The sequence below is a fragment of the Leptonotus elevatus genome, chromosome 16 (genome assembly GCF_054856555.1).
Source record: "Leptonotus elevatus isolate MCC_2025b chromosome 16, RoL_Lele_1.0, whole genome shotgun sequence".
Lineage (NCBI taxonomy): Eukaryota > Metazoa > Chordata > Actinopteri > Syngnathiformes > Syngnathidae > Leptonotus > Leptonotus elevatus.
Window position 1 is genome coordinate 12,601,796 of NC_141254.1, and position 27,907 is coordinate 12,629,702.

Sequence of the window (27,907 nt, forward strand, 5' to 3'; positions counted from 1 at the left end):
AAAGCGCATGTAAAAAGAGAAAATACGCTTTAATAATAATGATGATAATTGCTATTTTTTTTATGAGTGTCCTCAAGGATGCTGTATAACAATATACAATAGAATAATATTGAATCGGTTCTTTTATGCGGTGGAATGAGAATATTTAGTAATGACACATTCAGCGACATTTTAGACCAGTTATGGATTTATTTGTTCCATCCATTGCACATCATGACTGTGATAGGAAACATGCAGCGGTCATCGGAAGAATTGTAGTGACGTGTAAAATGTTCTCCAGGTCAGCTCACGTCTCAGTAAGTTCACGTAGATGATGACATAGTAGTTTTTGTACATGTAAAAACATGAAATATGTTGCTTGTCGTTGCTGGATATTTACTAACCGTATGGTTTTCTACGTCACATTCTCACGAGTGAAAAGACCTAAAAATGGCCGCCCCATAAGGAAATAGTTGTGATGCTCAAAAAGTATTTTTGAATAAATACTTTGGAGATTAGAGCTGATAAAGAAGATGTTACACATTTAAAATATGACAAAGTTTTAATTGATTTCTGTGTGTCGTTAAATTCATCTACAAAAAGCGTGTGTGTCTGTGTCAGGGTGACTTGAATGGACAACGAGGTTTGGTGCCCTCCAACTTCCTGCAGGCTTTACCAGAAGATGCTCCAGTTGAACATGTTCCTGCTCAGCCTGCACCAGAACACAAAAAAGAATCACAGGTAGCTGAGTACTTGTTTTGCGGTCTGTCGCCTGACTTTGTTTGTCACCAATCTGCTCGTTTTGTTAATTTCCATTTTTTTTTCAACTGTCACTTTCTGTCTGACACTATTCTGTTTCTATTTCTTAAACTCTGTTGCTTTTTTCCCCCCCGCCATTTCCTGCATGACCTTTTGCAGAAGCAGAAACGAACAGTGCACTTTGAGACTTGATTGTAAGTGTTGTCTGATGGGGAGGGAGCAGCTCAGTATTCTTCTTTTAGTGCCTCTCCGCTCATTCCCTCTCCCACTGTAGATTCACTTTGCTCCCTGCATTAAATCCTCAGCCCGAATGTGGTTTTAGTTCTTCAGAACAAAATGTGAATACGTCTTTATGTGCTCCTGCCCTCCATTTATGTTGTACAGGAGGTCCTCGGTTTACGGCGGTCCCAACATGCACAGTCTCGTGGTGCACAATGAAAAGTACTCGGTTACTGCCATAGTTTTAGTTTTTCATTTGATTGTTTTACATTCATGCCTGGAGAGTGTTTTTTGTCATACAAATTATTTATAATATTTGGTTTATGTATTTATTCATAGACCTTTCTTATTGTGGTTTAATATTAAGGTATTAAGAGGTCGATTATGTTGAGTAACACCCCACTGGAGTTCCAGGTACCACTACGGCACATTTATTAAATATGTACAAATTTGGGTTCTTCCATCAAAAACTGAGGACCCCCTTTACTATAACTATCACCATGCATGTTAATTAGTATAATGAACCATTTTCTGCAATGTCCTTTTCCTCCTGAAGGGAAGCTCCCCTATAGAGCTGCCGGATCCCAGGCCCTCAACAAGCCAAGCTACTTTGATCCCCCAAACAGAACAATCCGAACCCCTACCCCATCTGGAACTTCCCGCAAGCACCACATCACAGCCGGACCTGCTTCCAGAGCCGTCTCCAGTGCACGTCCCTCCTCCAGCCCCCCACCCGGCAGACAGGCCAGTGCTTGCCGACTGCTCTGCACAAGGCAAGAAGAAGAAAGGCTTCTTCTCCAAAGGCAAGAAACTGTTCAAAAGGTTTGGATCAAGTAAGAGAGAATGAAAGGCAGGACCTCAAACTTGATGTTTTATTGTATTTTTTTTTTAATTGAAGCACTTTCTTTCTCTTCACTGTTAGAGCAGTCAGTGGATATCACACCTGATAACTGTCAGTAATTGTACATTTGCCTTAGATCACTACTAGATTTGTGCAATTTCCCGACTCGAGCAAATATGCTCCCAATAGCTAATGATCAAAGCGTCTCATGCGTCAATACTCAACATTGAAGCCGGAATGTGTGTTATCTCCACACTGCAGAATTCTACTGAAGCAAGGTCTCAGCCTTCTGTGTCCAACTTAATGAAAAATTTGCTTAAACACAACTTTTATGCGAAGAGACGTCGGTCCTCATCTGCCACACGATTATTCACACGATTAATTTGTCCCTCACATGTTTCTGACTGGTTATACGTTTGCCATCCTGATCGCGCATCTCTCTTTTTCTCTCGTAGACTCGATGGTGTGTGTCACTTTAGAAGCGCAGTTTGAGTGACACGAGAGATGGGATGACACACTATAGTGTGTGTGTGTGTGTGGTGTTAAGTGTGTGCGCTATCCAAAGCAAATGCCTTTTTCAGATATTAACAACTTGAAGTTGTCACCACCGGCCTAAGTGATGTGTAAAAGCTTAGTTAAGTTAGGATGCTTTTCACCAAAATATAGAGGGAGTTCATATAAAAAGTAACTGTTAGAAATGGCAATAAGAATAATATTCCTGCACACAGCATTGATTTTTGATTAATATGCAGCACTTCTGTGGCAAAATAATGTTTTAATGTAGCATGTTAGCAGCCACTTTACAATGGTTGTCAAGTGTGGTGGAGCAAAAACTTGTTTTCAACGCGCAGCTGTTGCTGCACGTCGAGCTCAAAAACTGGCCTCGAGCCATCCGTTATTGTACGCTACTTCCTCTCTTCCGGGTTGTGGAAGTATAGTCACATATCCAAACGAGAGATGTGGTGCACACGCACATGCTAAACTTTTACACTTACAAGCAATTTAGCACCAAGAGTATGTATAAGCAGGGGTGTCAAGCTTGTTTTCATCATGGGTGGTTGTCAATTATAATGATGAAACCATATGTCACTGCATAAGGGTGTAACGGTATGCGCAAAAAAAAGTCATTGCATTTTTATTACAAACATGCATAAAAAAATAATAATAATTAAAAAATAATAGTAATAAAAATTGTGAAGCCAAAACTTTAAAACAGAAAAAAATTATTATAAAATAAATAAATAAACAAAACTTAATATCATATTAAGCAACAAGAGATATAAAGTAAAATAATCATCAACCCAGTTTTTGGTAGTAAGTTAGACATAAATGTTCGAAAAGGAGTAGGAAGAAGTATAAACTTAGATCTTCCTACCACTTTATCTCAATTTCAATATAAAAATATTTTGGGGGGTAATTTGTAAATTTTGCTAAACATAGTATACTATTAGGCTAGCTAGTATATTATTAGACATATTATTCATCTATAAAAACATTCATAATTTGTCATTGCTTGTGCTACATCTGAAAAGCTCTGGAGAGGCTGGTCAATAATACATTTTGGAACACTAATAATCGGCAAATTGTTAAAGAATTGTAGAGTTTTATGACGCGAATTATAGTTAAACAAGAGAAAAGGAAAAAAATATTGCGCAAGAATAAAAAGACATGAAAGGTTGAATTTGAGTTTAATTAAAAAATAAATGATAAAGATTCACAACATAAGAGTGAATATTTCAATTTATAATTGTGCTAAGCTTACAGCTAAAAAACAAAAAACTAATTTGCATACTGCATAAGAAACCATTAAAATAATTTTTAATATAGAAATTAGGCCTAGCATCTTACTTTGTATGAATCTGCACGAGTTCCACATTTTGAATTGAACTACTGTTATAAAACCAAAATATTATTTGTTTGTAAACTTGCTTTGAGAGTGCAAAGAGTACAATAATATTTCTGTCATGGCACTTTTGGTTTATGGCCTGAATGTGCAATCAGTTGTTGATGTTTCTCTTGATTCGCCTCCATCTTGAGGTGTGGCTGTAGTTTTTGATGTCTACACAACTCACAAACGCATTAGTGTAGATGTGTGACAAGAGCTTGTAACAGAACACAGGGCTCTTCCTGTTGCTAGCTTCTCAGGATTTTCATTTGTAGCTTAGCACCCCCATCAAAAAGTGGAAAAGAAAATGCCAAAATCGTGAGGTGCTTTTCCTGTTTCGATGAGCTGCAACAGAGGAGAATTTAATCTGGCTTCTGCCATGTTGGAGCCACTTAACGTGGAACTGTTAGTTACAAGTTAAGTAGTTAAGTAACTAGTCATTGTTAGTCAGAAGGGAGCATGACGATGCCAAGGCTGTAAAAAGGTGGCAGTGGGTGTGGGGGGATCATGTGGACGCTTTATTTGTAAATGAGCCTGCACACAGGCAAGGCTGATGCTGCAATCATCATCATCATCATCATCATCATCATCCCGCCTGCCTTTTTTTAGAGGCTACAAGTTGCTAAAGTGTACATAAAATGTTTGTGCTGTTGAATTGTATTGACGGCCTTGAATGCACAAGTATTATCTCTACCTGCTGTTTAGTAAGTAGACTGCACTGCTCTGCATAACAACCACATAACACGTAGTTTTAACAGTATTTAGCCTTACAAGATGACATTGTTTAGTCTTGATATGTTGTTTACAGAATGTTTATTGATAGCATGAATACCAATATTATGCCCATATTCTGCCTTATTTATTGATTTCATATTTATATTTTCTTTGTCTGACCCATCTACAATGTGAGTTGTAGATTGTCCAAATGCAGTGAAAATGTATTTGTAGGACTTGTGTATATAATGAAAAGTGTTTGGACTACCCCCCCCCCCCCCTGCATTTATATTGTAAAACCTTTTTTATATGATAATATAAAAATGTTTTTATTACGTATTTGGAAGCTCATCTGTAAATATGTTTTGCATGTGCATGCATTGTTGATGTGGTAAAGGCTTAGTATGCAAATGAATTGAAACATGGGTCTTTTTACATAAAATAAAGTATGTCTATTTTCACATTAAAAGTGCACGTGAATTTCGCTCTGAATTGTGAAAGAATGTGGAAGCAATATTTTATTTTTTATACATAGATTCTTTATTTCATGCTTATGACATTTAATTTCATGTACATATAATTATGTTTTTCTTCCCTCTTAGCTGAAATAATGAGAACATGGAGGAAAGAGTTTGCAGGCTTTGGTCCACGCCACACGGCACCCATGTGAACTAGCAGATACGACACGCTGGGTAACGTGGAGCCTCGCGAGACAAAAGCCGCTTCCTCTTTTTTTTTTTGATTTCCGGGGAGAGGCCGCGTTGTCCCTGAAGCCAACAGTACACTCATCCATAAAGTAGGAAACACTACACTGTGGCGAGGAGTTTAGTAGTGCTTTCTACTTTATGGATGACTGCACTGTATATCTGTCGGTCGTCTTCCATCATCTGTTGTCTTCTCTTCTGCACCTGCACATGAACACACTGCAAACCCCCCCTCACCGCAACAAGACTATATGCGACATCTTAACAAAAAACCTTCACTTCCCCTTCAAGCCATAAAATGGTCACTTCGTCACTTCTACTCTTGAAAAATGCGTTCCATTAGTTTGCCTGCTAATGAAAATATTTCTCTTTTACCCCAAATAAGAAAAATGGCCTCCTCGCGTCTCCGCCTCTGCCACAGGAAACGCTATCTTGAAGAAGCCATTTTGGCTGGCGTGAGTAAGCTTTTCTGTCATATTCACAAGTTACGTCCAAAAAAAGTCAGAATCAAATTGATGTCAACACGTTATTGAAAATTACATGCATAATAACAGTTTCATAACAAGCAGAAAAGTGCCTTTTAAGAAAAAATTTAATCACGCAGGCACAATTTTGTAGCCTATTCCAAACTATTATACAAAGTTTTGTCTACAATTGTCAAAGTTGTCATACTTTACCTTGACTCTTTCCTCCTTGTGTTTGAAGCGACGGCCCTCCGCCAGCCTCGCAGGTGCCGTGGCCCGGCTCGAGAAGTGAACGAAGAAGTCGTCGCCGTCTCCTTTTGAACCCCCTCCGACCACGTGACGCAACCACAGGAAGAGGTCTAACAGTCACCGCCGCTCTCCTTCTTCTCTTCCGTCTTAACACTCTGCCTCCTACAGATGGTTTGAAGAAGAAAAATGGGCAGGCCGTCTATCATTTTTGTTCAACATAAGAATTTTCTCATTTGTGTTCAGTTGGTGGAATTGTGGGGATTTATTTTCTAAGTGTATTCATTTTTCCATCAAGTTTTTCCATCATACTTTAACTTTTTAAGCCAACTGATGGTGTGAGGATTCGTTGGTGTTTAATGGAACACTTTATAAAATGAAAAGGCAGGATGGAGATTAAACTTTACTCGCCATGCGCGGTAGCGACAACACTTCCTGACTGCCTTTCAGCTGACTAACACTAACCAATCAGAAGCTAGCATACTTTAGGTAAATGCAAGTGAATCGACTTAGCTGCTTGTACAAAAAAAATACCGAAATGTATGAATGTGTGATAATTTCTGGAAACATAAATGCACAAGTAAATATGTGTATATAGATTTGTGAGTTTTTTTTCTTGCAAATTTGCCCCTTTAATGTAGCAAATTTTTGTTTTTTTTCCTCATAAATTTGTGAGTTTTTTTCTCAGAATATTAGCCCCTTCGAAGTGTGTTTTTAGATTAGATAGCCTTTATTGCCATTTTACAAAGTACAATGAGATTTGAAGCTCGGCCATAAAGTGCGCACATACTAGACATAGTAAAAATATGTGCAATAAAAATAAAATAGGATAGAAAATAAATAAAACCAATATAAAAATATATACATACACTGTACATATTGCTGGTCTTGTGCAATGCTTTTAAAAACGCATATCTTTAATTTAGTACAGAAGAGAGCATTAGGCCAACTCTGACATTTGCTTTTTTTTTTTTTTTAACATTTCCGCTTGTAGGTGTCATGACTAGAATGTCCCAACACCTTAGGGGAAATGCTCCCGACACAAAACAAGTATCCCCTTTCCCACCAATGTCAGTACGGTTTTCAGTCAGGACAAAGACGCGGGAGCTTTCCAGTCAAATGTAGGTCTGTGAACATCAACTGTCACAGGCGATGTGTGTGTGTGCGTGTGTGTGCGTGTGTGAAGCCAAAGTCACATGGCCAGGCAATCTTTTAACTGTCAGTCCCAGATGGGACTTCGTGTAGGTTAAAACAGCTGAGGGAACCAGAGTGGGCATCATTGTAGCAACAGGAGCTTTTTAACGGGAAACAAATTAGTATTTAGGGAAAAGATGGCAAGATAAGAGGGGGAAAATAGTGATGGTGGGGTGGTCCGCCGGTTTGACTATTAATGCAAAGGAGATGCTCCACTTGTGAACACGTGTTGTGTGTGTGTGTGCGCGTGTCTGTGTGCCGGTGAGGAAGTGATCCTGGAGAGTCGCGTGAAGCCGAGGCCTTTCCTGAGGAGCCCCGACTGCTTCTAGTGATAGACCTTATCTGAACCGGCAGCCAGAACGATCCCGCCCGCCCTTGCATGTGCTCACCCGAGCGGACATTTGCTATTAAATTCACACGTGTCCCCTGAAGATGGCATTCTCTGTAAAAGGAAGTGAAATCCTCACGAGCATCTGCTTGCGCGCAGTAGCCGCTCGAGAGAGGAAGTCCTCATGAAACACGGTGTGGTCTTCTATCAATACTGTCCACCCTTCATTATAAATAACACCCCTTGTTTTTCTTCCTCATCTGTGATGATGAAAGCGTTTGACGAAGGTCATCGCAGATGCTGCTCGAGCAAGCGAGTGTGCTTTAAACGAGGCCTCTCGTTTCGCTGCTCGCTACGTTGCTGACATATCCAAATAAGGGCAAAAGCGACAGTTGCGACTAGCAAGTAGGCCGCGGTCTGCTCGAAAAGAAGGCCACGCTCGGCTGCGCCTGGCAGAGTCGCGTCTGCCTTCCTGTTTGACAAGGCCTGCGGTCGAGGAAGTCTTGCAGCACGCAGCTCAGTTCTCGGTTTCGTTTTTGCTAAGGCGCTCACTCACATGAAGCTAAACGTGCGGTGGAAAACAGGCGATGATGATCTTTACTCCGAAAGTCGTGTGATACTGGGGATTTAATTCCACTATATTGACCTTTTTGACCCGCAAACTCAATGAGGAAAAGTGGCATAAAAAACATGAGGGGGGGGAAAAGTACTTTTTAAGGAGGAAAGCATTAACACAAAATCTTGTATTAGGGAACAAAGCAAAAAAAAATTTTTAAGTTTAGCCTTTATGCACGGAACAAAATAGAACCTCAATTTTCATTTTTTTCATTTTCTTTTGAAATTCTCTCTCCCCCTCTCTTTTTCTTTTTTTGTTGCAGTTTTCGCACTTAATGTTCAAGAGCATCATACAAAAATTAAATGCTGTTTTAAATGGTGGTTACATTTGTTATGGGGGGAATAAATTATTTTGTGCTTACCTGGCCTTTGTGGAAAAAAGTACTTGCCCCTTTGGTAAATCATGAATTAACTGTGGCTTATGACATTTTTGGGAAAGCGGAGTTCATTTTCACTCCCTAGCCATCATTTCATGACCTCAAGCTGAAGTGCCACTTGGGTTCTGGTGCGGAACAAAAATCCAAAACCCGCCGGCAAGTCAACTTCTGATGAATGGCTTTAAAATAAAAATAAAAAGAACAAAAAAAAGTGGTGGTTTAAGAGTGATCTAGTCTTGATTTGAATCCAATTGAAAAGCTCTGAAATTACCTTAAAACTGCCATTCATGCTTGAAAAAAAAGGGTTGAAAGCAAATTAAAGTGGGTCAAAATATCTCCACAGAGATATGAAAGATGATTGCCGATTTATAGAAAACACATGATTTTAGTTGTTGCTATTGAGTGTTGCCCAATCAATTATTTTTTAGTACTTTTTTTTTTTTCACACAAGGTCAGGTAGCTGGTTTCTTTTCCCTTAATTAATAAAATCATTTGAAAATGCATTTTATGTTTACTTGGCTTATCTACATTTGTTTGATGGTGTTTAACATTAAAATGAAGAAACTGCAACAACAAAAAAGAGAAAAGTGCAAAACAATTTTTTTTTACTTTAATTTACTGACTGTTCTAGCGGAAAACCACATAACACACAAACTCAGCATAAGACACTTTGAGCATGGAGCAACAAAAGGTGGTTTGTATGTACAAGTATACTTCAGTAAAAAAAAATGGTGGAATTTATCTGTTGTAGACTCCCTTCAATAATAGCATAATTATTTTAAATTCAGGCCAAGCAAGAATACATGTATAATTCTATCGCCTTTTTTTTTTCATTGTGTTGCTATACATTCAATATTCAGTGTTATGAAAGCCTTTCATTGTGATATTGTCACCATCTTAACATAATGGCCTACGTCATATTTTGACCAAAAAAATATATATTGATGCTAGCCACATTTGCTAATAGGCTACATCCTCAGTTAAACAAGATCATTCATTTCTACCCCTGAAATTATATTATTAATAAATATAATTACATCAGTATTTTGGTTCAGGTTTTCATTTTTTTAGTTTTTTATACATTTCCCTATCTAGAAGTCAAGAGTGTTTCTGTTCAGTTGTTGATTGACGCCAAGAAATCCGTCTTATGCTTCCCCCTGTTGGTAATACCCGGTAGTGCAAACAGACCCAATCGATCAGACCACTCATAAGTTGCATAGTTTTTGTAGCGTTAGGGATGACTCACACTATACTTTTCCCCATAGCAAAAAAGGTGCATTATTAATAATTTCTGGTGGACATGGAAGTTCAGTAACATCTCGGTAATTACAGACCCACTCCAGATGATCAATTACCATTTTTACCTCTTAATTGCTTTATTTACATCGCTTGTTTGAAGAAAAAAAAAGGGCCACTGTGATGTATTGATCATCTCGACACAAGTACACAGCATACTGTAAAAAACCCCAGTAAGAATGCATGCTGATTGTCTACTGTTTTAGATGGCATTGTAGTATAATGTTTATTGTGTAGTCTTAATTGCTGTTTGCACTTACAGCTAGCAAGACAACAGCCATAACTATAATTCAAACGCAACAGATTTATTTTTCTCACAAATGCATCAGACAAATAAACAAAAAACTTCTTTTTTTTTGCGGTCTTTTCAGTCCTTTTGTACAAAATTATTGTGGCTCCTTAGCAATGGAGTCATAAAATAGTTTTGAAGCGCTCATGATTAGGACTTCACTGCTGTGTCTCTGGATTTGTAGATCACTCCTCTGCTTTTCAGCTCTCTCACCACACCTGCAGAGACAGAAAAGAGTTCAGGCTGACAATGTACAATGAAGGTGACACTCTAGAACACAATCAAGGGAACCTGGTAAAGGTTAAAGGGGAACAAAAGCATTAATTATAGGTATGTACCTGGGGGCAGTCTGCCAGTCACGGACACTGCATATACACCTGGCTTGAATGTTCCTGTAGGATAAAGTATGAAAGATGCATTGAAATTCCACTTGTAATTGAGTATTTCCAACCATGTCAGTTGTATACAACATTAGCTGTTGTTTAATCCTCGTTTACAGTACACTGTATATATGCTGCTGTCTGCTTACCTATTCTCTGCCATTTTGCTACCCAGCTGTCCTCAGGACTCATCTGGGCAATCACGCTGCGGGAACATAAACATAAAAATAAAAAAAAAAGAGTAAAAAGGTATTGTCCCGAAAGTGAAATTTTTTATATAAATATATGTTATTTAGTATTTACCCATCAAATGAAGAACTTGTGCATTCATAAACCATCTCTCTGTTCCCCTTCATCTGAAGGAACGACTCACAGTTGTCACATCCATCATATTCAAACTGGTCAATGGTCTACAAGACAAGCACATTTGATTGAATTACTGAGATGAAACGAATTTATAGCGCGGCTACACTCAGTCAAACTGCTGACATTTAGCAAGCGAGTGTGTTTAACGATTGATCAATGACAAAACCGTAGCCAATAAAGCTGTTTATTTAAGACAAACCCGTAGCCATGTTTCCAGCATAATAATGAATACACGGCAGCAAGCGTTTCTTTTGTCGTAATTTAATTTACCTTCACTAAGGAGCAAAGCAAACATGCTCGAAGATGGCGAAGGTCTTTAGGAACTGTTTCCAGTGCCATTATTCTCTCGTCCTGATTGACGTAAAGTAACGTAAATCCAAACAAAATGGTTAGTGGTAATGTTTGGGCTCGGGATTATTACGTCATTACCAGCAGCGAGAGCCCATAAAGGACCCGTGTTTAGGCATCCTATTGATCTGCCTGTTCAAAACTATTCCCACATTATTTCAAACGACGAGCCGAGTAATAGGACTGAAAAACTGTTCCACGAACACATAATACAGATACATGTTTGCGTGACTCAATCGCGCCACATTTTCAGTTGTTAAATTGACTATCTTCAAAATAAACTATATATTATTGAAACGTAGTTCTTGCAGCCATCTTGTGGCAATTAGAGCCAATTACAATCCCTTTCGGGTTGCGTAAATTACTGGCAGTTTTTCATGAGTGAAAGAAGCCAGGACACGGTCGTTGTCCCTTGCAAATATTGAAGAAGAAATGTATAATTTTTTTAGTGTATGCAACATTATGGGAGAAAAGTACTATTTCAGTCTCATTTTAACAATTAGTTGTTCAATTAAATTAATTGCATATAAGATTCTGTCTCAAACGTGATTGACAGCAAATTACCAATGAACAATATCAATCACTGATTAATATTTGTTGCTTGTCTTAGTGATTTAGCACAGTTCAACCACTAGAGAGAGCCATGTGCGTGTTTTGATTTGTACCCATTCAAGTGTGGGAAGCCCTCCAAAACTTTGTGCTGTTGCCTTCATGCCAACTCGGAAATAGCAACACAAAATTTGATGTTCCACTTTTATAAGCGCCACCCGAGAACGGGGTGAATATATTGCAAGGATGTCCACATTTGTGGCCTATTCCAATCTAAAAATCACTTAATATCGCCTCTCTTTGTGGGTTTTAGCGACAAATCATAGCCGCTGTCGAACTGGTCGTGAAGGCAGCAATCCGAGTGAGCAGGTAGCGGCTGTAAATGAGATCCCGGGTGGCGTGGAAGGAGCGTCACACGGACACGGTAGAGGAGATTAGTGGGACGGTGTGTGTGCGCGCAGCCCCCGCGCATGTGTGTGAACTGTACACTCCGTCTCTCAAGTTGACCGACTTCACATGAGGATCACATGGAGTTTGGACCGCTCGTGTTCCGCACACTGTGGCGTTTCTTGCCGTGGCGAACGCTGATGGCCGATCTCGGAGGAGCGTATCCAGTTTCGTCGAAGTCATTGAAAGCTGGAATTGAATTGGGAATAATTGCGAACTGACGGAAATGGACCAAACGACGGAGTTTACGCGAGTGCGTCTGCGGTGACTGAATTCTTTTTGGGAACAACTATTTTCGCACCGTCGAGGTTGTAAACATGTTACTTAACCGTTTGGCTCGTTTCTGATCTGGCCGCCCCGGCTGAGGCAACCTGGAACGGCCGCCTTTGAAGTTCAACTTGTCTCTTCGGTGTGCGCGTGCGTGTGCGTGCAGGTTGAAAAATGTGGCGCCCTCGGGATTCGCTATCTCGCGACGCCGCTTGTCAGCGACACACGCGGTGTTTGTAAAAGGTGCAGCGGGTGTTGTTGTGGATCATGATTATTATATTACGGTTATTATTATTAATGCAACGTTAAATGAAATTAGACACGTGCGCGGACGGGAGCTGGGCTTTTTTTTCTTCTTCTTTTTTTTCGCGCCGAGTCTTGCTACTCGGAACCCGGAGCTTGAATTTAACAGTTTTTTTTTTCCTTTTTCATTTTCGGAATATGCACGCTTGAATATTAACTCTGAATGGAAGTAAACTTGGATTGCGCTGCTTTAAGAAGCACAAGAAGTGGGGACTAAAAACCAAAGCAAACCAAACCAAAAAAAAGCTTCCTTCGTGTTTTCCTGCTGCCTGCTTTGAAGTCCACCATGTGCGGCCGGGCTCCGCCGCTTCAGCCGAGGCCATGACCGTCCCCCCGTGGCGCCTGGCCGGGCTCTGGCCGTGGCTGCTCATGGCGGCCCTGCAGGTGGTGCTGGGCCAGCCGGGCCCGGAGTCCGAGCGGCCGGCCCTGCGAGCGCTCATCAAGGTGACGCTGCTGAAGCACGACCCGGCGGGGAGTCCCATCACTCTGGAGGGGGTGTTCGTGGGAGGGAGCGCCGGCTACGCGGAGGGGAAACTCATGCAGGTAAAGACCACAAACACCTCATCCAGTCTTTCACAACCACTATTGAATATACGTATTGTATATGAGCGAATTTAACAACAACAACAGAAGAAGAAGAAAACCTATGCGTGTGCTTTAGTTTCTGTGTGTGAATGGCAACAGGTGGATCCAGTTAAAGTTAAATCTGGGCTCACCAACTTGGTGCTGACAGACACCAGGTATAGCTGCCCTTGGGCCTATTCTAAAAAGTATCTCAATTGCAAATGATGAGACATTGTGATTTCCTATGCACGTGTGAGGGATGATTTAAAAAAATGTGAAGAGTTATCTTAAACCATTGTTGGTAATTATTGTGATAAATCGTTAACTTCTCTATAGTCGACGAATGTCCATGTAATTTGAGCAATTTTGTATCCAACTGTTCGCCTTTTGTATTAATCCGTACCAGGTACTATAGCGCTCAATTTGAAAAAAAAAAAAGGTTGGTAACCGTTGGGTCAAGTGACCTTCTGCCATCTAGTGGAAGAACATTGAATTGTTTTGCCTGACACTCCATGTTGCTGACAGATAGATGGATGTACTTGTATTTGTAGTACATCTGTGGGTGAAAGAGGAGACATAAAAGTGAGTTGGAAAAGCAAGCGAAAGCTCAAATGCAACCTTAAAGAGGACAAGTGATATACAGTAGCATCATGGTGGCCACACACCAGATAGCCACATTAGGTATACGATGTATCCTGTTTTGATTGGCACTGCAAGAGTGGCATGTGTTATGTCATGACAATTGTGCTTGCAGTTTGCAATGGTGGTCTGTTTCTAAAAATAAGTGCCCCACTTAAGTGCCAAGTCAAAGAAACGTGAATATTCTGGACATGGGAAATCAGTTAAATAATACTTAACTCATTCACTGCCATTGACGGTTAAAAACGTTTTTTGTTTTTTTTAGCTATTTCTATTAGTTGAACATTTTTTTTCTACTTTTTTTTTAACAAGAGTATTAAAACCCAGATTTTTTTATTGTATATTTAGACCAGATATCAAATTTGTGATTAATCGTGAGTTAACTATTGAAGTGACGCCCCTAATTTTTAATAATCATCTCGTCAGGCGATTACAATTTTTTATTGTAATTAATCACATGACTTCACTAGTTAACTCACGATAAATCACAAATTGTACTTATTTATTACTTACTTACTTATTTATTTATTATACTCTTGTTAACAAAAGTGGTGGGGGGGGAATGTTAAACTAATAGAAATAGTTCAAATGAATTTTTGACGTTTATAGCCGTCAATGGCAGTGAATGCGTTAATGGCCCGGCCGCTAGGTTGAAGTTCAGTTGTCCAAAAATGCAATGACTAGCAATGTAAGATAGATGCATATTTTATTATAAAAGAATCAGGAACTTTAAAAATTCACCACTTAATGATAGAAAACATATTGTCTCTATAATGTGATTATGGACTGCAGCGGCACGTACCTAATGATGTGGCCATGCGTGTATAGTCTCACACTGTGGGTGGTCTGAGCTCCGCTGTCATCACTTAGGACTTAAAATGACACCAAGTTAGACGTAACAGTCCCGCAAATACAATCTTTTGTACTCGTGTTTAACAAATGTATCCGAGAATGTAATCCTGCTCGACGACGCTGACTAAATCTATTGCTCAAGTTGCTGTCATAACATAAGGAAATACTTGCAATGTGTCAACGTTATTATTTATCAGATGTGCCAATTTGAAAAATTTTGGTACAGATTTTTAGCAAGCATCATGGAAGGGTGACATGCTTGATTTGCTTTCACGGGGGCCAGGCCTTGGGTTTGAGGCCTGCAGTCCACATATAGTCCCACCTTACTGCCACATTTATGCTCTGCCATTATATATATGTGGATTTACCATTTACGGTGCCTAATTAAATTTTTGCAAATGCAGCATTTAACATTTCCCAGTTGTGCCATCTGCACTTGTCGCCGTCCTTCGACCCACAAGCTTCTCACTCGGCATGCGATGACAGCATGAAATTCTTCAACAATAGTGACGACGCGCGCAATATTTCCAGTGCCCGTTGCCCTCCGTTGAGTTTTTACTCATCGAGCAGAAAACGCGTCCGTCATGCCTCGTCTGCTAGGTTGCCTTGCGCCCAAATGTTTAACATCTTCATCCGACAACTTGATTATCAAGGTGTGGTAGAAGACAGTTAAATGACACATTTGAACTCCTTACACTGTAATTTGAGCTTAAGTGGTTTTGAAAAGCGTGCTGGCTGGCGCCCTGCGAGGAAGTAGAAATACCGTATGCGCTTCTTTTCTTCATGCGTATTTAGCATCGAGGGTTGGATTAAGGCTGCCCGGCCGTAAAGCTCGGCTGTGTCAATTTATTTGCCGTCTCCTAAGAAACGAGACGGTAGGATCTTGTCTTTCTTCGCTCGCCAGGTGTTTGAGGTTTTGCCACTGTTAAGAATGAGCATTTCCACGGCGAAAGCTCTCCATTAGGCACGCTGACAAGCCACTCTACTTATAACTGAACGTGCCTTTGTGGGAAAACAAGTTATGATCTCGCATTGCTCAGATCAAACGCACTCCGGGAATTCCGGCATTCCTTATTAGTCCTTGTTAAACTTCGCACTGTAGTCGAAAATCTGTGAACAGAAATGCGCCGTAAGGAAGTGGAGATGGTTGGTGCGTGGCAGCTGCTGTCACTCGGGCTCAGAAATGTACTGTATAGAATGCAAAAGAAGAGCTCGATCACATTTGGGCCGGACTGCTATATCGGTCCTGTCCGAGGTGAGGACAGGACCGAGTTTTGTCAGATGCTGCAGGATGCTCTTTGTTGCAGCTCAGGCTTGTTCCAACAGGTTCTCAAGGGCCTGTGCGGGTTGCTTTACGCTCACGCTTTATGTTCTTGCCTTGCCGTGGATGAGAGGAGGAGGGGGGGGAGGGAGGGGGTGGCCCCACGGGGTCCCAGGGCCACACGTGGTCCCTCTCCTGTGGATCTAAAAAAAAAATATATATATATATATATATTTTTTTTTTTACATTAAATATTCTTCAAATTAATTAATGATTTAGCTTTAAAAAAATGAATTTAATATTTTTTAAAAATGTCAGTGCACATGTTTAAGTTGTCAGAAAAATAGAGACAAAAGGTAGATGAAATAGTTTTTATAATGACCTAAAAATGTCCAAAAAGGAAGAAAATTACCATAACATGTCCATGAAATTGCCCCCCAAAAAAGAGTCAGAGAATTAAAAAAAATAAATGAATAAATAAAAAGGCAGAAAAGAAAATGTTGAATAAATAACCATAAAATGTCCAAAAACAAAAAAAGGCAGAAAATTACTATAAAGTATCTTCAGAATTGCCCCAAAAAGAAAAAAAAGAAAAAATCAGAAAATGTATATATATTTTTTTAAATAGCCATAAAATGTCCAAAAAAGAAGAGAAGGGGGGGGGGGGGAAGAAAAAGAAATTTGGCAGAAAATCAGAAAAGTCTAAAAATGTATAAAAAACAAAAGTAAGAAAAATGACGGGGGAAAAATGAATCCGAAGACGGAAAGGTACAAGAACATGAATTTGAAAGTATTGGATGCTGCATATTTTTGTGTTATAACGCAGCTCTAATTATCTCTTGGGCCCTCCTCCGTACATTAGACAAACACACTCCTTCATTCATCACAATGTTCAAATGTTTTGTTGCTGCAGACGTATTTATTTGGCCTAAAATGGCTCTTTTGACAGGAAAGGTTGCTGACACCTGCCCGAAGAAAACTCCTGAGTCCTGATAATGGCTCTCTACTGAGTTGTTGTTGTTTTTCCCCCAATATGGGGGTCGCAACGACCAACATTCGTTTACGGAGGTCGACTTAATAACTACTTTTTTTTCCTTTGGATTGTTTTATATTCAAGAGCACATCTCATGTAGCGATATTCGGACGACAGCACGATTTTTGGAACGAAAATTGGAAACAACGTAAATAACCCCTTTAAATTGCCGTTATCATGAAACCTTTGTTAACTGTACGGTCAATGTTTTAAGTAACATTTCAACATTCATCATGGTCATGGAAAAAAAGAAAGAAAAGAGAAATGACTATTAATAGAAGATGATGTGGGACAGAGGCATAACATTTAAGGAAGTGGTTAGGAAGTCTACCTGAAGGCATTTGACTTTTTTAATTAAGGGACTAAAGGTGTTGCAATTAACAAAATGACTTTTTAAGTGAATAAATATGTTGCAATTAACTAAATGACTTTTTAAGTGAATAAATATGTTGCAATTAACTCAACTACTCTTGATGCAATGGTTGGGAGAGTCCCTTCGCTGCTCACTTTTGGCGGCGTACATTCTGTTCTGTCTTCTGTTCTCAAGAACACTCCCCCTCACATCGATGATCAGAAAATATATGCTAGTTTAATGCAATACTGTATTGCTACAAAGTCTTGTTAAACATACCACGTGTTTCATTTAAACACTTATACACGTAGATTTAGATATAAGACTTAATGAAAAGACACAAAAAATGGTGCCGTTATAAAAAAAATACAGTCATTGCCGTCTGTCATTGATGGACTTGACAGACCTTCCGCGAATATTGATTTTATATACCGTATAATATAAAATTCGCCGGTGACCTGTTCAGGGTGTCAATTACGAATTCAGTTGGGACAAATGTTCAAATCCGGGACAGACACATTTGGCCCCTCGTAAACAGCTGAAAATGGCACATTTCAAACCCGTACGGATGGAAAAAAACCCTCACTTTTTATTCATCTCTCTTTTAAATTTGGAAACATGACCAAGGCATATCAAAAAGTGCATAAAAACACAATAGTAAAGCTGTTATTGAATTGAACCTTTAGGAAGTAGAAATGTTTTTTCAACTTAAATAAAGAATAACATCAATTTAACAATTAAAAAAAAACTAAGCTGTAAATAATAAAATATTATATTAAAGGCAAAGCCAACCCCAATTTTTATTTTTTATTTTGACAATAATATGTTCTATGTAGACCCACTGGTCTAAATATGGTATTTTGGTTAATATTGAGTTCGTGGAATATGAGTTCAGCAGCAAAATACAGCCGTTTTTTTTATCCATCTCAGGAGGCGGCCATTTTGCCCGTTGCTGTTTCGACTGAAGATGACATCACAGTTGCTCAGGTCTCAGGTAACAACCAATCATAGCTCAGCTTCAGAAAACAGGTAAGCTGTGATTGGTCGTTGCCTGAGCCCTGAGCAACTGTGATGTCATCTTCAGTCGACAGACAGCAAGCGGGCGAAATGGCCGCCTCCTGAGATGGATAAAAATAACTCATAACTCATATTCCACAAATGTAATATTAATGAGAATGTTTAGACTAGTGAGGTCACATATAACATATATTATTGTCAAGAAATGTTTAAGGTTGACTTCCATTTGAACTCATTCACTGCCATTGACGGCTATAAACGTCAAAAATTCATTTGGACTATTTCTATTAGTTTAACATTTTTTTCCCACTTTTTTTTAACAAAAGTATGAAAACCTAGAATTGTTTTTATTGTACATTTAGAACAGATATAAAGTTTGTGATATAATCAGGAGTTAACTAGTGAAGTCATGCAATGAATTACGATTAAAAATTTTAATTGCCTGATGCCCCAAATTCAACAATCTTTTTTTTTTTTTTTTTAATACATGTATGGCAGTGAATGAGTTAATTTTGATTAATACAAAGTAAATAGAATGCTCAAGTTAATCCACCACACCAGCATCTACCGAAACTCAGACACAATCTGTTTCCTCCTCAGGTTATTGAATCGGTGGAGGCTGGTGTCTCGGATCTCACGCGGCTTCGTCTGTCCTTCCTTCCTTTTCTCGGTCTCTCCGTTGGTCTCTTGAGGCCTCCCTGACTTTATGTTTTTTGGATTTGTTGGGGTCTGGATGTTTCTTGGGCTGGGGAGGAGTTCTGGTGGGGGGTGTCTGGTCGGTGCTGGATTTCACCTTCCTTGGTTTTCTTCGGTCCCCTCGGGTCTCCTGGTGTTCGATTTAGGTGAACGGTATAAGATATTTTTTTCTAATAGGTTTTCTGGTGAGCTAACAAACACACGCACGCACGCACGCACACACACATACTCACCCACACACACAAAAAAAAAAAAAAAAAAAGTATGTATGTATGTATGTATATATGTATATATGTATGTATATATGTGTATATATATATATATGTATATTTAAAAAAAAAAAAAAAAAAAAAAAAAAAAAAAAAAAAAAAAAAGAGCAATGATGATGACATTTCCGAATGAACAATACTGAGCTCTTAAAAAAAAGGAAAAAAAAAAAAAAAAAAAAAAAAAAAAAAAAAAAAGAATGCTCAAGTTAAGGCACCACTGTATGCAACATTGCCTTTGGATTTTTTTGGGATTTTTTTTATGGCAGTCTGCATTGAGTCTAGTCTAAAATCCACTTCCTCTCTGTGCATGGCAGTCACAAGAGCTTGCTTTTGGTCCTCGTCTCCCTGTGGTGTGTTAAACAGTGGCGGCGTTGGACGCGCGCCCTGTCCCCTGAATGGACATGTTCATCGGCGCACTTGGCCAGAGTCTGGCGACTCTATTAGGAGAAAGTACAGAGGCATTTTTGACTCGATCCCCTTTCCAGACGTCGGGGCTTATATGGTGGCCGTAGACGAAGTGCAAAGGCTTCTGGGATGACTTTGAACTTGAGAGCACCGTCAACGATATCCGAAGGACTAGGAGTTGATCTTCCAATGGGATTTGTGCCAATTAGGGGAGGCTAAACATCGTGAAAGCTATTAACCAGCTTGAGTTTTTAGGGGAATCTTCAGCTGGCTTTCTTGGATCTTCGTGTATTCCAGAGTTGACCTTTTTTTTTGGGCGCTGTAATATTAAAGCGCGTCCGGCAGTTTCCAGTTCAACGCTGCGCCACTTGACGTTCTTTGAAGCCCTCTCAATGTCCCGTAAGGTAGTGAGCTTTTCGTTGCCTGAGCTCCGATCGCGCGGCCTCTCCTGTGTTTGCATCTCGGGCCATCTGCGCGGAGCCTCTGGGAACGAGGGATGAGAGGGCGGAGGGGGCTCTGGGGGAGAACATCAAAGATGTGTCCATTTCTGAACGTGAGCTGGGATGATTAAAAACCAAAAGTGTTTACACTGCACTTCCCATATGACCCCCCCGGCCCCCCGCCCCCGCTCCCCCTCCCTCTAGATTTCCTGTCCATACTTCCTATCTCCCTGGGTGAGATAAAAGGCTGTCCAGGGCTCCCCATGGCTGCTCACCGCCACACTGCTGCGAGCAGCTGCTTTGCATAGTGTTGCTTATTAAGGGCATGAATGCTCTCGGGCGCGTTTCAAGTCATTGTGACGATGGAAGTGATCTAATTCAACGTGTGGTAGAATGCAGTTTTCAAATCGAAAAAAAAAGGTTACAATTTGGAAGAAAAAAATGCTTCATTTTTGGTTTTTCAGTAGACTTTTATTTCATTGCTTTACTCATTTAAATACTGTCTATGGAAGTTCAGTGCTTAAGAAGTGCAGTCCACATGTTTTGAAATATGAAAGATCAAAAGTAGAATTTTGTAGGGAGTGTTGGTATCTGGCCAATACCCGGCCTTATTTTATGCTATCGGTACTAGACGACGCCCGTTATATGACCAGGAAATACAAATTAGAAATTAAAAGAATAGAAAATTGCCTTTCATTTCATGCCATTTTAAGGAAAAATGCTATATTGGCATATATAGGCCTTTTTTTTTAATTATGTGTCATGGTTTTTTGGGGGGGACATTTTATTTTATTATTTATTATTTTAATTTTTTTTTTTTTTGAGCTCAGTATTGTTCATTCGGTAATTTTACCGATTTGACATGTCATCATCATTGCTCTCTTTTTTTATTTTTTATTTAATTGTTTAATCAAAGTGGTATCAGTTACTTGGTATCGGTGACTACTCAAGAAGCGAGTACTCGTATTGGTCTCAGTTGGGGGAAAAAGTTGCATTGAACATACAATGTTGTTGTAATCTGATTTATGGCTTACTGATTTATGTTTAGGCCACACTTGTAGAATTTTGCGATTTTTTTATTTTTTTGTCGCGAACGCTTAAAAGACTGCGAGTCAAAATGTTTAGCAAATTAACCCTAATTGAAGTACATCAATTTACATTTTCATATGAGTTAATTTGCCTTTATTTTAGCATGAGCCTAACCTGAGGCAAATAAATAAATACATATCTGCTATTGTTAGATTATTTCATTGAACTTGACTTGAAAAAAATCATAATATTGAGGAGGGGGGGAAAAAAATCACAAATAATTTTTTCAAAATGTTTGAGCCCTAATTGAAATTTTTTCCTGCATATAACATTTTGGAGGCAGCTGCCACAGTGCCACATGTTTTTAATGCTGACTTTTCTTTCACACATGATACATGAAAACTGAACCTCTGCTGCGTTGTGAAACTCCGCCTTTGATAGGAAGAGATGACGACTATAGCAGCTATCCAATCAAGTTGGCCGCACATAAGCATCTTGATTTACTGAAGGCTCTTGTGATGAAATTCACAAATCATCACACGTGTAGTAAAAAGATGTCGGTTGGATTCCAAATTCTAAGACCTTTGACGCGTTCTTACTCGGACCATCCGACTGCAAATAGAGTAATTGTATGTTGTGTGAGAATTTTTCATGAGTTTACCTTGGAACGGGGCATTCATCCACTTTATTTTGAGGCCAATTTGCAAATGTTTTTGTTGCTGTACAGAGTTTTAAAGCCTTCAATGACATCTTGTAAAGCCACACATTTGCAAACAATTGTCTGCGCTCTCATTTTGCTGAAGTCTATTAACTTTGGGAATGTCAGCAGAGCGCAAAATGTCTGTTCTGAATTTTGGCCCGAGCCTCAGATCATACGGACAGAGATCAAGTCTGACATGCAAAAGCTCCAGCATGTCTCTCTCTTGTGGACGCCATATGAGCTCTCATCATAAACACCTGTAGTTCTCTTCTCTTCTCTTTTTGTATTCACAATTATACATTGAAAATGACTTGTCATGAAATAATTGAATTGTGTTGTATTGAATTTTTTTTTAATTGCAATTTTTATTCAAATCACAATTGTTATCAAATCAAGCTTCAGGGCAATATTCACTATGTACAGTAAGATTTACATAATATATATTTACAGAAAATTATATCATACCGTCAAAACATTAAAAGCTATTACTCTAGCAAATTAATGTAAGAACCCTAAAAAGGCTAAGTGAGGAATGCAGATCTTTAAAAAAATATATATGTCAAACTGATTCAATAAAGCAAGACCTGACATTTGCTGTCATACGTGCCTATATATAAAGTATACTGCAGATGGAAAATAGTAGGGGTGGGAATCTTTGAATGTCTCATGATTCGATTCCGAATCGATTTTCGATTAAGAATGATTTTTTGATTCCAAATGATTTGATTGACAATGATTTTTGCTTCAATCTATAAATGTGCAAGGAATTGTAATGATCTACTCCAGTCTGACTCGCTAACGCTAATTAGCGCGCTACTCGCGGCACTTTTATTACTCAACAGAACAGCTCCACGCTGGAAAAAAAACCTCTTATTGGAATAACTTGATCGTGACTTTTTCCTTCTACTCTCGAACGTGGCTACAACTTAACAGTGTATTAGACCGCGTGGAACCACACCGCCCCTCAGTGGCCAAACCGAGTACAACATGAACAGCGCTCCAAATAAAGGCGCACACAGACAAAGGCAAGACAGTATCAAATAATTTAAATAAAATCGATTTTGGGACATTTTAAAATCGATTCTGAATCGTACTAAATGAGAATCGATTTTTTGATACACCCCTAGAAAATAGCCTTTTGGCTAATTCTGGCTTTTTAAACACATGCATTTCTATGTGTTTTATTAAATTGCACTGTACCCTATTAAATAAATCAAATGTAAATATAGATATTATGTAATACTGTATGTAAAAAATATACATTATTTTATTAACCAAAATGTTTTTAACTTTGACAATAATTGACATGTCAATGACATCAGTGCGATTTATTAACTTCTATTTGTGTGGAAAAAGGGCCGTTGGGGGACAATAGGCAAGCTTTTAAAGTCATCAGATGGCATAATGTGATTGTTCACATTCCTTCTTTAGGCCAAATAAAGTTCATTCACACACATCTATTTCCATATGGCTATTGGTTCAGCCTGTTATTACCTCGACTTGGCATTGCCTTGAACGCACCACGACGTGCGCGTGCGCTATCAAGACTGGAGTGGCCTAATGGCAGTCCAGGGATCCCGCAGTGTGCAGCACAGGAAGCGGGCCGAGCGCTCTCTAAAGATGGCTGTTAAGATGTTTCTTATGGCACTGGATGGAGTCGGGGGGGGGGGGGGTGTGCATGGCAAATCTCTCAATCCTGCAAGCCTCCTTTTTAAATCATTAGAACGCGTCTGGAATTCTCGTGTCACAATGCATTCTTTCTTGTTTTTCATACTTTTCATCCAGTTTGACAGCCACGTTCTCGAGTGGTCCCGGTGAGTTCATTCTCATCTGCTGACTTTCGGGTGATGGGGATTCAATTATGTAGACATCTGTTGGTAATTGCTTGACTTATTTGCTTTCTCCAGTATTGAAAAAGTTGTTGACTGACAAAGACACTTGGCAAAAATGATTCATATTTCTTTCTTTACTTTCTCTTGCGCTTCTCATTCAGGACGGAGGTGAGCTTGAGGCAATCCCAGTTTACTTTGAGTAAGAGGTTGCCAGCAACTAGCAGGGTACATATAAACGGCAACCGAGAAGACACGTTTTGGACGTACAGTAAATGTAAAATCAAAACTGTAATCCTGTAGCCAAGTTTCGAACCGTGAGGTAGATGTGCTAATCACTTGCGTACCATGCAACTTAAAAACACATATGTAAAAAATAAAATAAAAAAAATAAAAAATCTAAAAGAAATGTATTTGATTTAAAAAATAAATAAATAATAATAATTATTTTTTAAATAAATAAAAGTCATTCCCAGGAAAGGCACAAACACAATGGAAGCTGCCAAAAAAGAGGAATCATAAAAAAAAAAACAGTTGGCCCATATAGGGAGATAATCATGTATGTGTTCATATCATTTAACTCATTCAATGCTAACCAAGTTAAAATGGATCTTCGACGTGTATAGCCGTCAATGGCACTGAATGAGTTAACTCAGGGGAAGTCTCCCCAAAAATGTTCTTTACAATAATATGTTATATGCGCCCTCACTAGTCTAAAAACAACATTCTGATTAATATTGTGCGTGTGGAATGTGAATTAAACAGCAAAATCACCCCGTGTTTATCTATCTCAGGGGGCGGCCATTTTGCAAATTGCTGACTGAAAATGACATCACAGTTGCTCAGGGCTCAGGTAAATACCAATCATGGCTCACCTTGCGAATGTCACATGAGCACCTCAGAAAACAGGTGCAAGTGGCAAAATGGCTGCCCCCTAAGATGGATAAAACAGGAGGATTTTACTGCTTTCTTCGTTTTCCACAAACACAATATAAATCAGAATGCCGTTTTTTTAATAGTGAGGCTACATAGAATATATCATTGTAAAGAACATTTTTGGGTTGACTTAATCTTTAAAGATATTTTAGAAAAATGTTCACCATGTATGATTTGGATATTGGATATGGATGCATCTAAAAAGTTCAACACTTTTAAACTACACATTTGAATGCATGTAGCTTTGAAATGCACTTATATAATATATATAATAAAAAGATGATGGTTGATGTCTTTAATCAAGGTATGCCAATTACCGAGTTCCTTGTTATGCGGAGGAGAGCTGTTTTGACTTATTACTAAATATTAGTATGAAAATTGGTTGTATTACATAAATCTAAAGCAAAAAAGTGAATACAGACATAAACTGAGCGCACCTTCTTGCGTCAAATGACGTGTTCTTACACAAACTGGGTGGTTTGTAACGTTCGAACATTGTGCACTCTAAAAAGAGAATTGTTGAACCAATTTAAGATTAAACAGAGAATGGTTGGCCAACTTAATAAAATTGCTTCAAGTGGTAACGCACGACTGAATTAATTTAATCCAAAGTGAATATATTAAGTTGAAGGAAAATGAAATCAGCCAGCTGACTTTGGAATGAACTAAATGATGCCACCATTTTAACTCATTCACTGCCATTGACGGCTGTAGACGTCAAAAATTAATTTGAACTATTTCTATTCGTTTAACTTTTTTCTCTCTCCACTTTTGTTAACAAGAGTGTGAAAACCTAGAGTTCACTGCCATTGACGGCTATGGACGTCAAAAATTCATTTGAACTATTTCTATTAGTTTTCCACTTTTTCCACTTTTGTTAATGAGTATGAAAACCTAAAAATATATATATATATTGTACATTTAGAACAGATATAAAAATTTGTGATTAATCGTGAGTTTGCTAGTGAAGTCATGCGATTAATTACAAATTTCAATCGCCTGACGCCCCAAATTTTTTATAGTCTTCTTTTTTTTTTAAGTCGCGTCAGGTGAGTAAAATTTGTCATTGTAATTAATCACATGACTTCAATAATTAACTCACGATAAATCACAAATTTCATATCTGTTCTAAATGTACAATATGTATATATATTTTTTAGGTTTTCATACTCTTATTAACAAAAGTGGAAAACTAATAGAAATAGTACAAATTAATTTTTGACGTCTATAGCCGTCAATGGCAGTGAATGAGTTAAAAGTGAGTGCCCCCAAAATGCTGCCTTTCCGCTCCAAGCCAACATCAAAGGTGACGTGCCTCTGCCGTTTGTTAGTTTTTTTCTTTGCTCCACTTGTCCCATCCTTTCTCCCAACAATTTCTCCTCCTTAACTCCGAGCAGAACTTCTCCTGTTCCTTGACAGTTGTAATTCACTGCGGGTGCTTCAATTTCAAGGACAAAAATGGCAGCACGCACTCAAAAGGCAGGAAGTTCTTATTTTGCTGAGAGGCTGGAGGAAAAGAGTCATCACCATTCCACAGATAAATACGCTGTGACAAACTCCCTCCCTTCTCCCAGATTCCCCGTTGCTCCTTCACTTTGAACTTTTTGTTGGACTTTTTGTTGATTTCACAAAATATGTCCCGGCGGTATAATTCCCAGTTATTTGGCTCTTGTGTGACAAGCTATTTGTACTCGGTCGGTGTTTATGACGAGTAAATTAGTGGCCAGCCAAATCTGGAGTCGGCTCAAAGCGGCCTGAGTGGAAGTGAAGTCTCTTCTTTTTCCGCTTGAACGCTTGGCTCTGCCGTACAAGAGAAAGAACTTTCCACGTGTGAGACGGTTTCATAAAGAATTTTTTTTATATATATATATATATATATATATATATGTACAAGCATTGTGAATATGTGTGCACACAGGACGAACGGCAACTCCTATACTGAGATCATTTACTAAACTCTATTAAGAGGGATCAAAGTGACTCAGATCTTCCATGCCTGACTACAAAGGCCATTTTTTTTTTTAACCTAAGAAATGCTTCATGTCTCCAGAAGTCACATGGTCACCTCCAGACAACAGACAAAAGGCCGTTTTCCTGCCTTAAAAAGGTCTCGGTTTTAGTTGGAGCTAACATAATGCTGAGAAACAGGAAATGGGAACGCAGTCTCGGGTTCAAGACACACCTGTGAGGTTTTAAAGCACATTTCATACACAAGGTAACTCAATGTGCTTCACGTGGGCCTTTAAATGTTGTTCTGTAACTCAAAACGGCATTTAAATTAAATATTAAATATATATTTTTTTCAATTTCAGACATTTGAAAGCAATGTAGAGAAATAGAAAGTAGAAAAATAATAATCAATAGAAAAAGAGGGAAAATATAGGGGGCGGGGGCTTGTGTCGTTTTTAACCTGGATTGAAATGCATTTACACTTGCACATGTGTGCAGCATAACAATAAAATGCTGATGCACCATGTTTGCTTTGAACTCTGATCTCTCTACAAAGAACAAAACAAACACCAAATGTTCATCCAAAGCATATGATTTCTTTTAATAAACGTCTGTTAGCTTAATGCTACACAGTGATCACCAACCTCGGAACGGGGGGGCAGGACGAGTAATTGGTTGTAAATGGTACTTCATTTATATTCTAATTCTAAAAAAGATTTTTTTTTTATTCATAATTAATGATTGAGAAACATCAATAACAATATGCAGCACTTAATTTCTATAAATCTTTTACATTGTTTAAATATTCACATTTCCTTGAAAATCACAATGCCCAATCAATGGTGAGCTATTTTTGGAACAGGCCTGCCGGCACCACATTGATGACCCCTGTGCTAACACAATGTTTAAAGCCATAAAAGGACTACTGTAACTAAAATGTACATATATGCGAAGGTGATTTTAAACCTTCACACAACTGCTATTTGAACATTTTCCAGAGCAGCAACACCTGATGACCTAAAAACACATTGTGACCTCCAGCAAACTTTTGCGTCATTGATTTTATTTTTTGTTTTTGTTTGTTTGCAGTGATGTAGCTGAATGTATAATTGATGAATTACAAATTGTTTTCTGCTTAATGGCTGACAGGAAAAATATATTTACTATACGTTTTCCAGCTTCTTATTGTACCGTTATGCATAAGTAAGTTGCGGAGTCGCCCTGCCGAGTTGCAGTATGCACAGTAACTTGTTGCAGCAATGACCATAACATGATCGATGGTTTGGTTAATACGGGAGCTCCTTTTGGTTTTGGTTACAGTTTGTCAGTGCGAAAGCCGGCATGCACTTAAAGTTGTGGTCGCGT

General features: G+C 38.8%; 3 protein-coding genes across 6 annotated transcripts in view; 2 read left to right on the forward strand and 1 right to left on the reverse strand.

Annotated features, from left to right (window-relative positions):
- The window catches only part of tspoap1 (TSPO associated protein 1), a 45,545-nt gene extending 40,691 nt beyond the window's left edge, over positions 1 to 4,854 (forward strand). For all 4 annotated transcript variants that reach the window (XM_086098164.1, XM_086098165.1, XM_086098166.1 and 1 more), the window contains 2 exons: positions 601 to 720; positions 1,514 to 4,854. In XM_086098164.1, the coding sequence (XP_085954290.1) occupies positions 601 to 720; positions 1,514 to 1,804 (411 nt within the window). In that variant the 3' untranslated portion in view covers positions 1,805 to 4,854. The remainder of the gene's footprint in view (positions 1 to 600; positions 721 to 1,513) is intronic.
- Positions 4,855 to 9,676: 4,822 nt separating this feature from the next.
- Positions 9,677 to 11,086, reverse strand: supt4h1 (SPT4 homolog, DSIF elongation factor subunit). The gene is made up of 5 exons (XM_086098860.1): positions 10,927 to 11,086; positions 10,594 to 10,700; positions 10,440 to 10,495; positions 10,249 to 10,302; positions 9,677 to 10,128 (listed from the first exon to the last, which is right to left on the reverse strand). The coding sequence occupies exons 1-5, from the start codon at positions 10,993 to 10,995 to the stop codon at positions 10,061 to 10,063; spliced, it is 354 nt and encodes a 117-aa protein (XP_085954986.1). The 5' UTR covers positions 10,996 to 11,086; the 3' UTR covers positions 9,677 to 10,060.
- A 748-nt stretch (positions 11,087 to 11,834) lies between these two features.
- rnf43 (ring finger protein 43) overlaps positions 11,835 to 27,907 on the forward strand; it is a 93,325-nt gene continuing 77,252 nt past the window's right edge. Inside the window, exon 1 of the mRNA XM_086057816.1 lies at positions 11,835 to 13,113. Within this exon, the coding sequence (XP_085913942.1) occupies positions 12,892 to 13,113 (222 nt within the window). The 5' untranslated portion in view covers positions 11,835 to 12,891. The remainder of the gene's footprint in view (positions 13,114 to 27,907) is intronic.

Bases quoted from the DNA above. Each gene is read 5' to 3' on its own strand.
- supt4h1 (XM_086098860.1), bottom strand. From the start codon at position 10,995: ATGGCACTGGAAACAGTTCCTAAAGACCTTCGCCATCTTCGAGCATGT. The intron at 10,701-10,926 runs GTAAATTAAATT...CTTGTCTTGTAG, and splicing joins TGCTTTGCTCCTTAGTGAAG to ACCATTGACCAGTTTGAATA. The intron at 10,129-10,248 runs GTACATACCTAT...CTGTCTCTGCAG, and splicing joins GACTGGCAGACTGCCCCCAG to GTGTGGTGAGAGAGCTGAAA.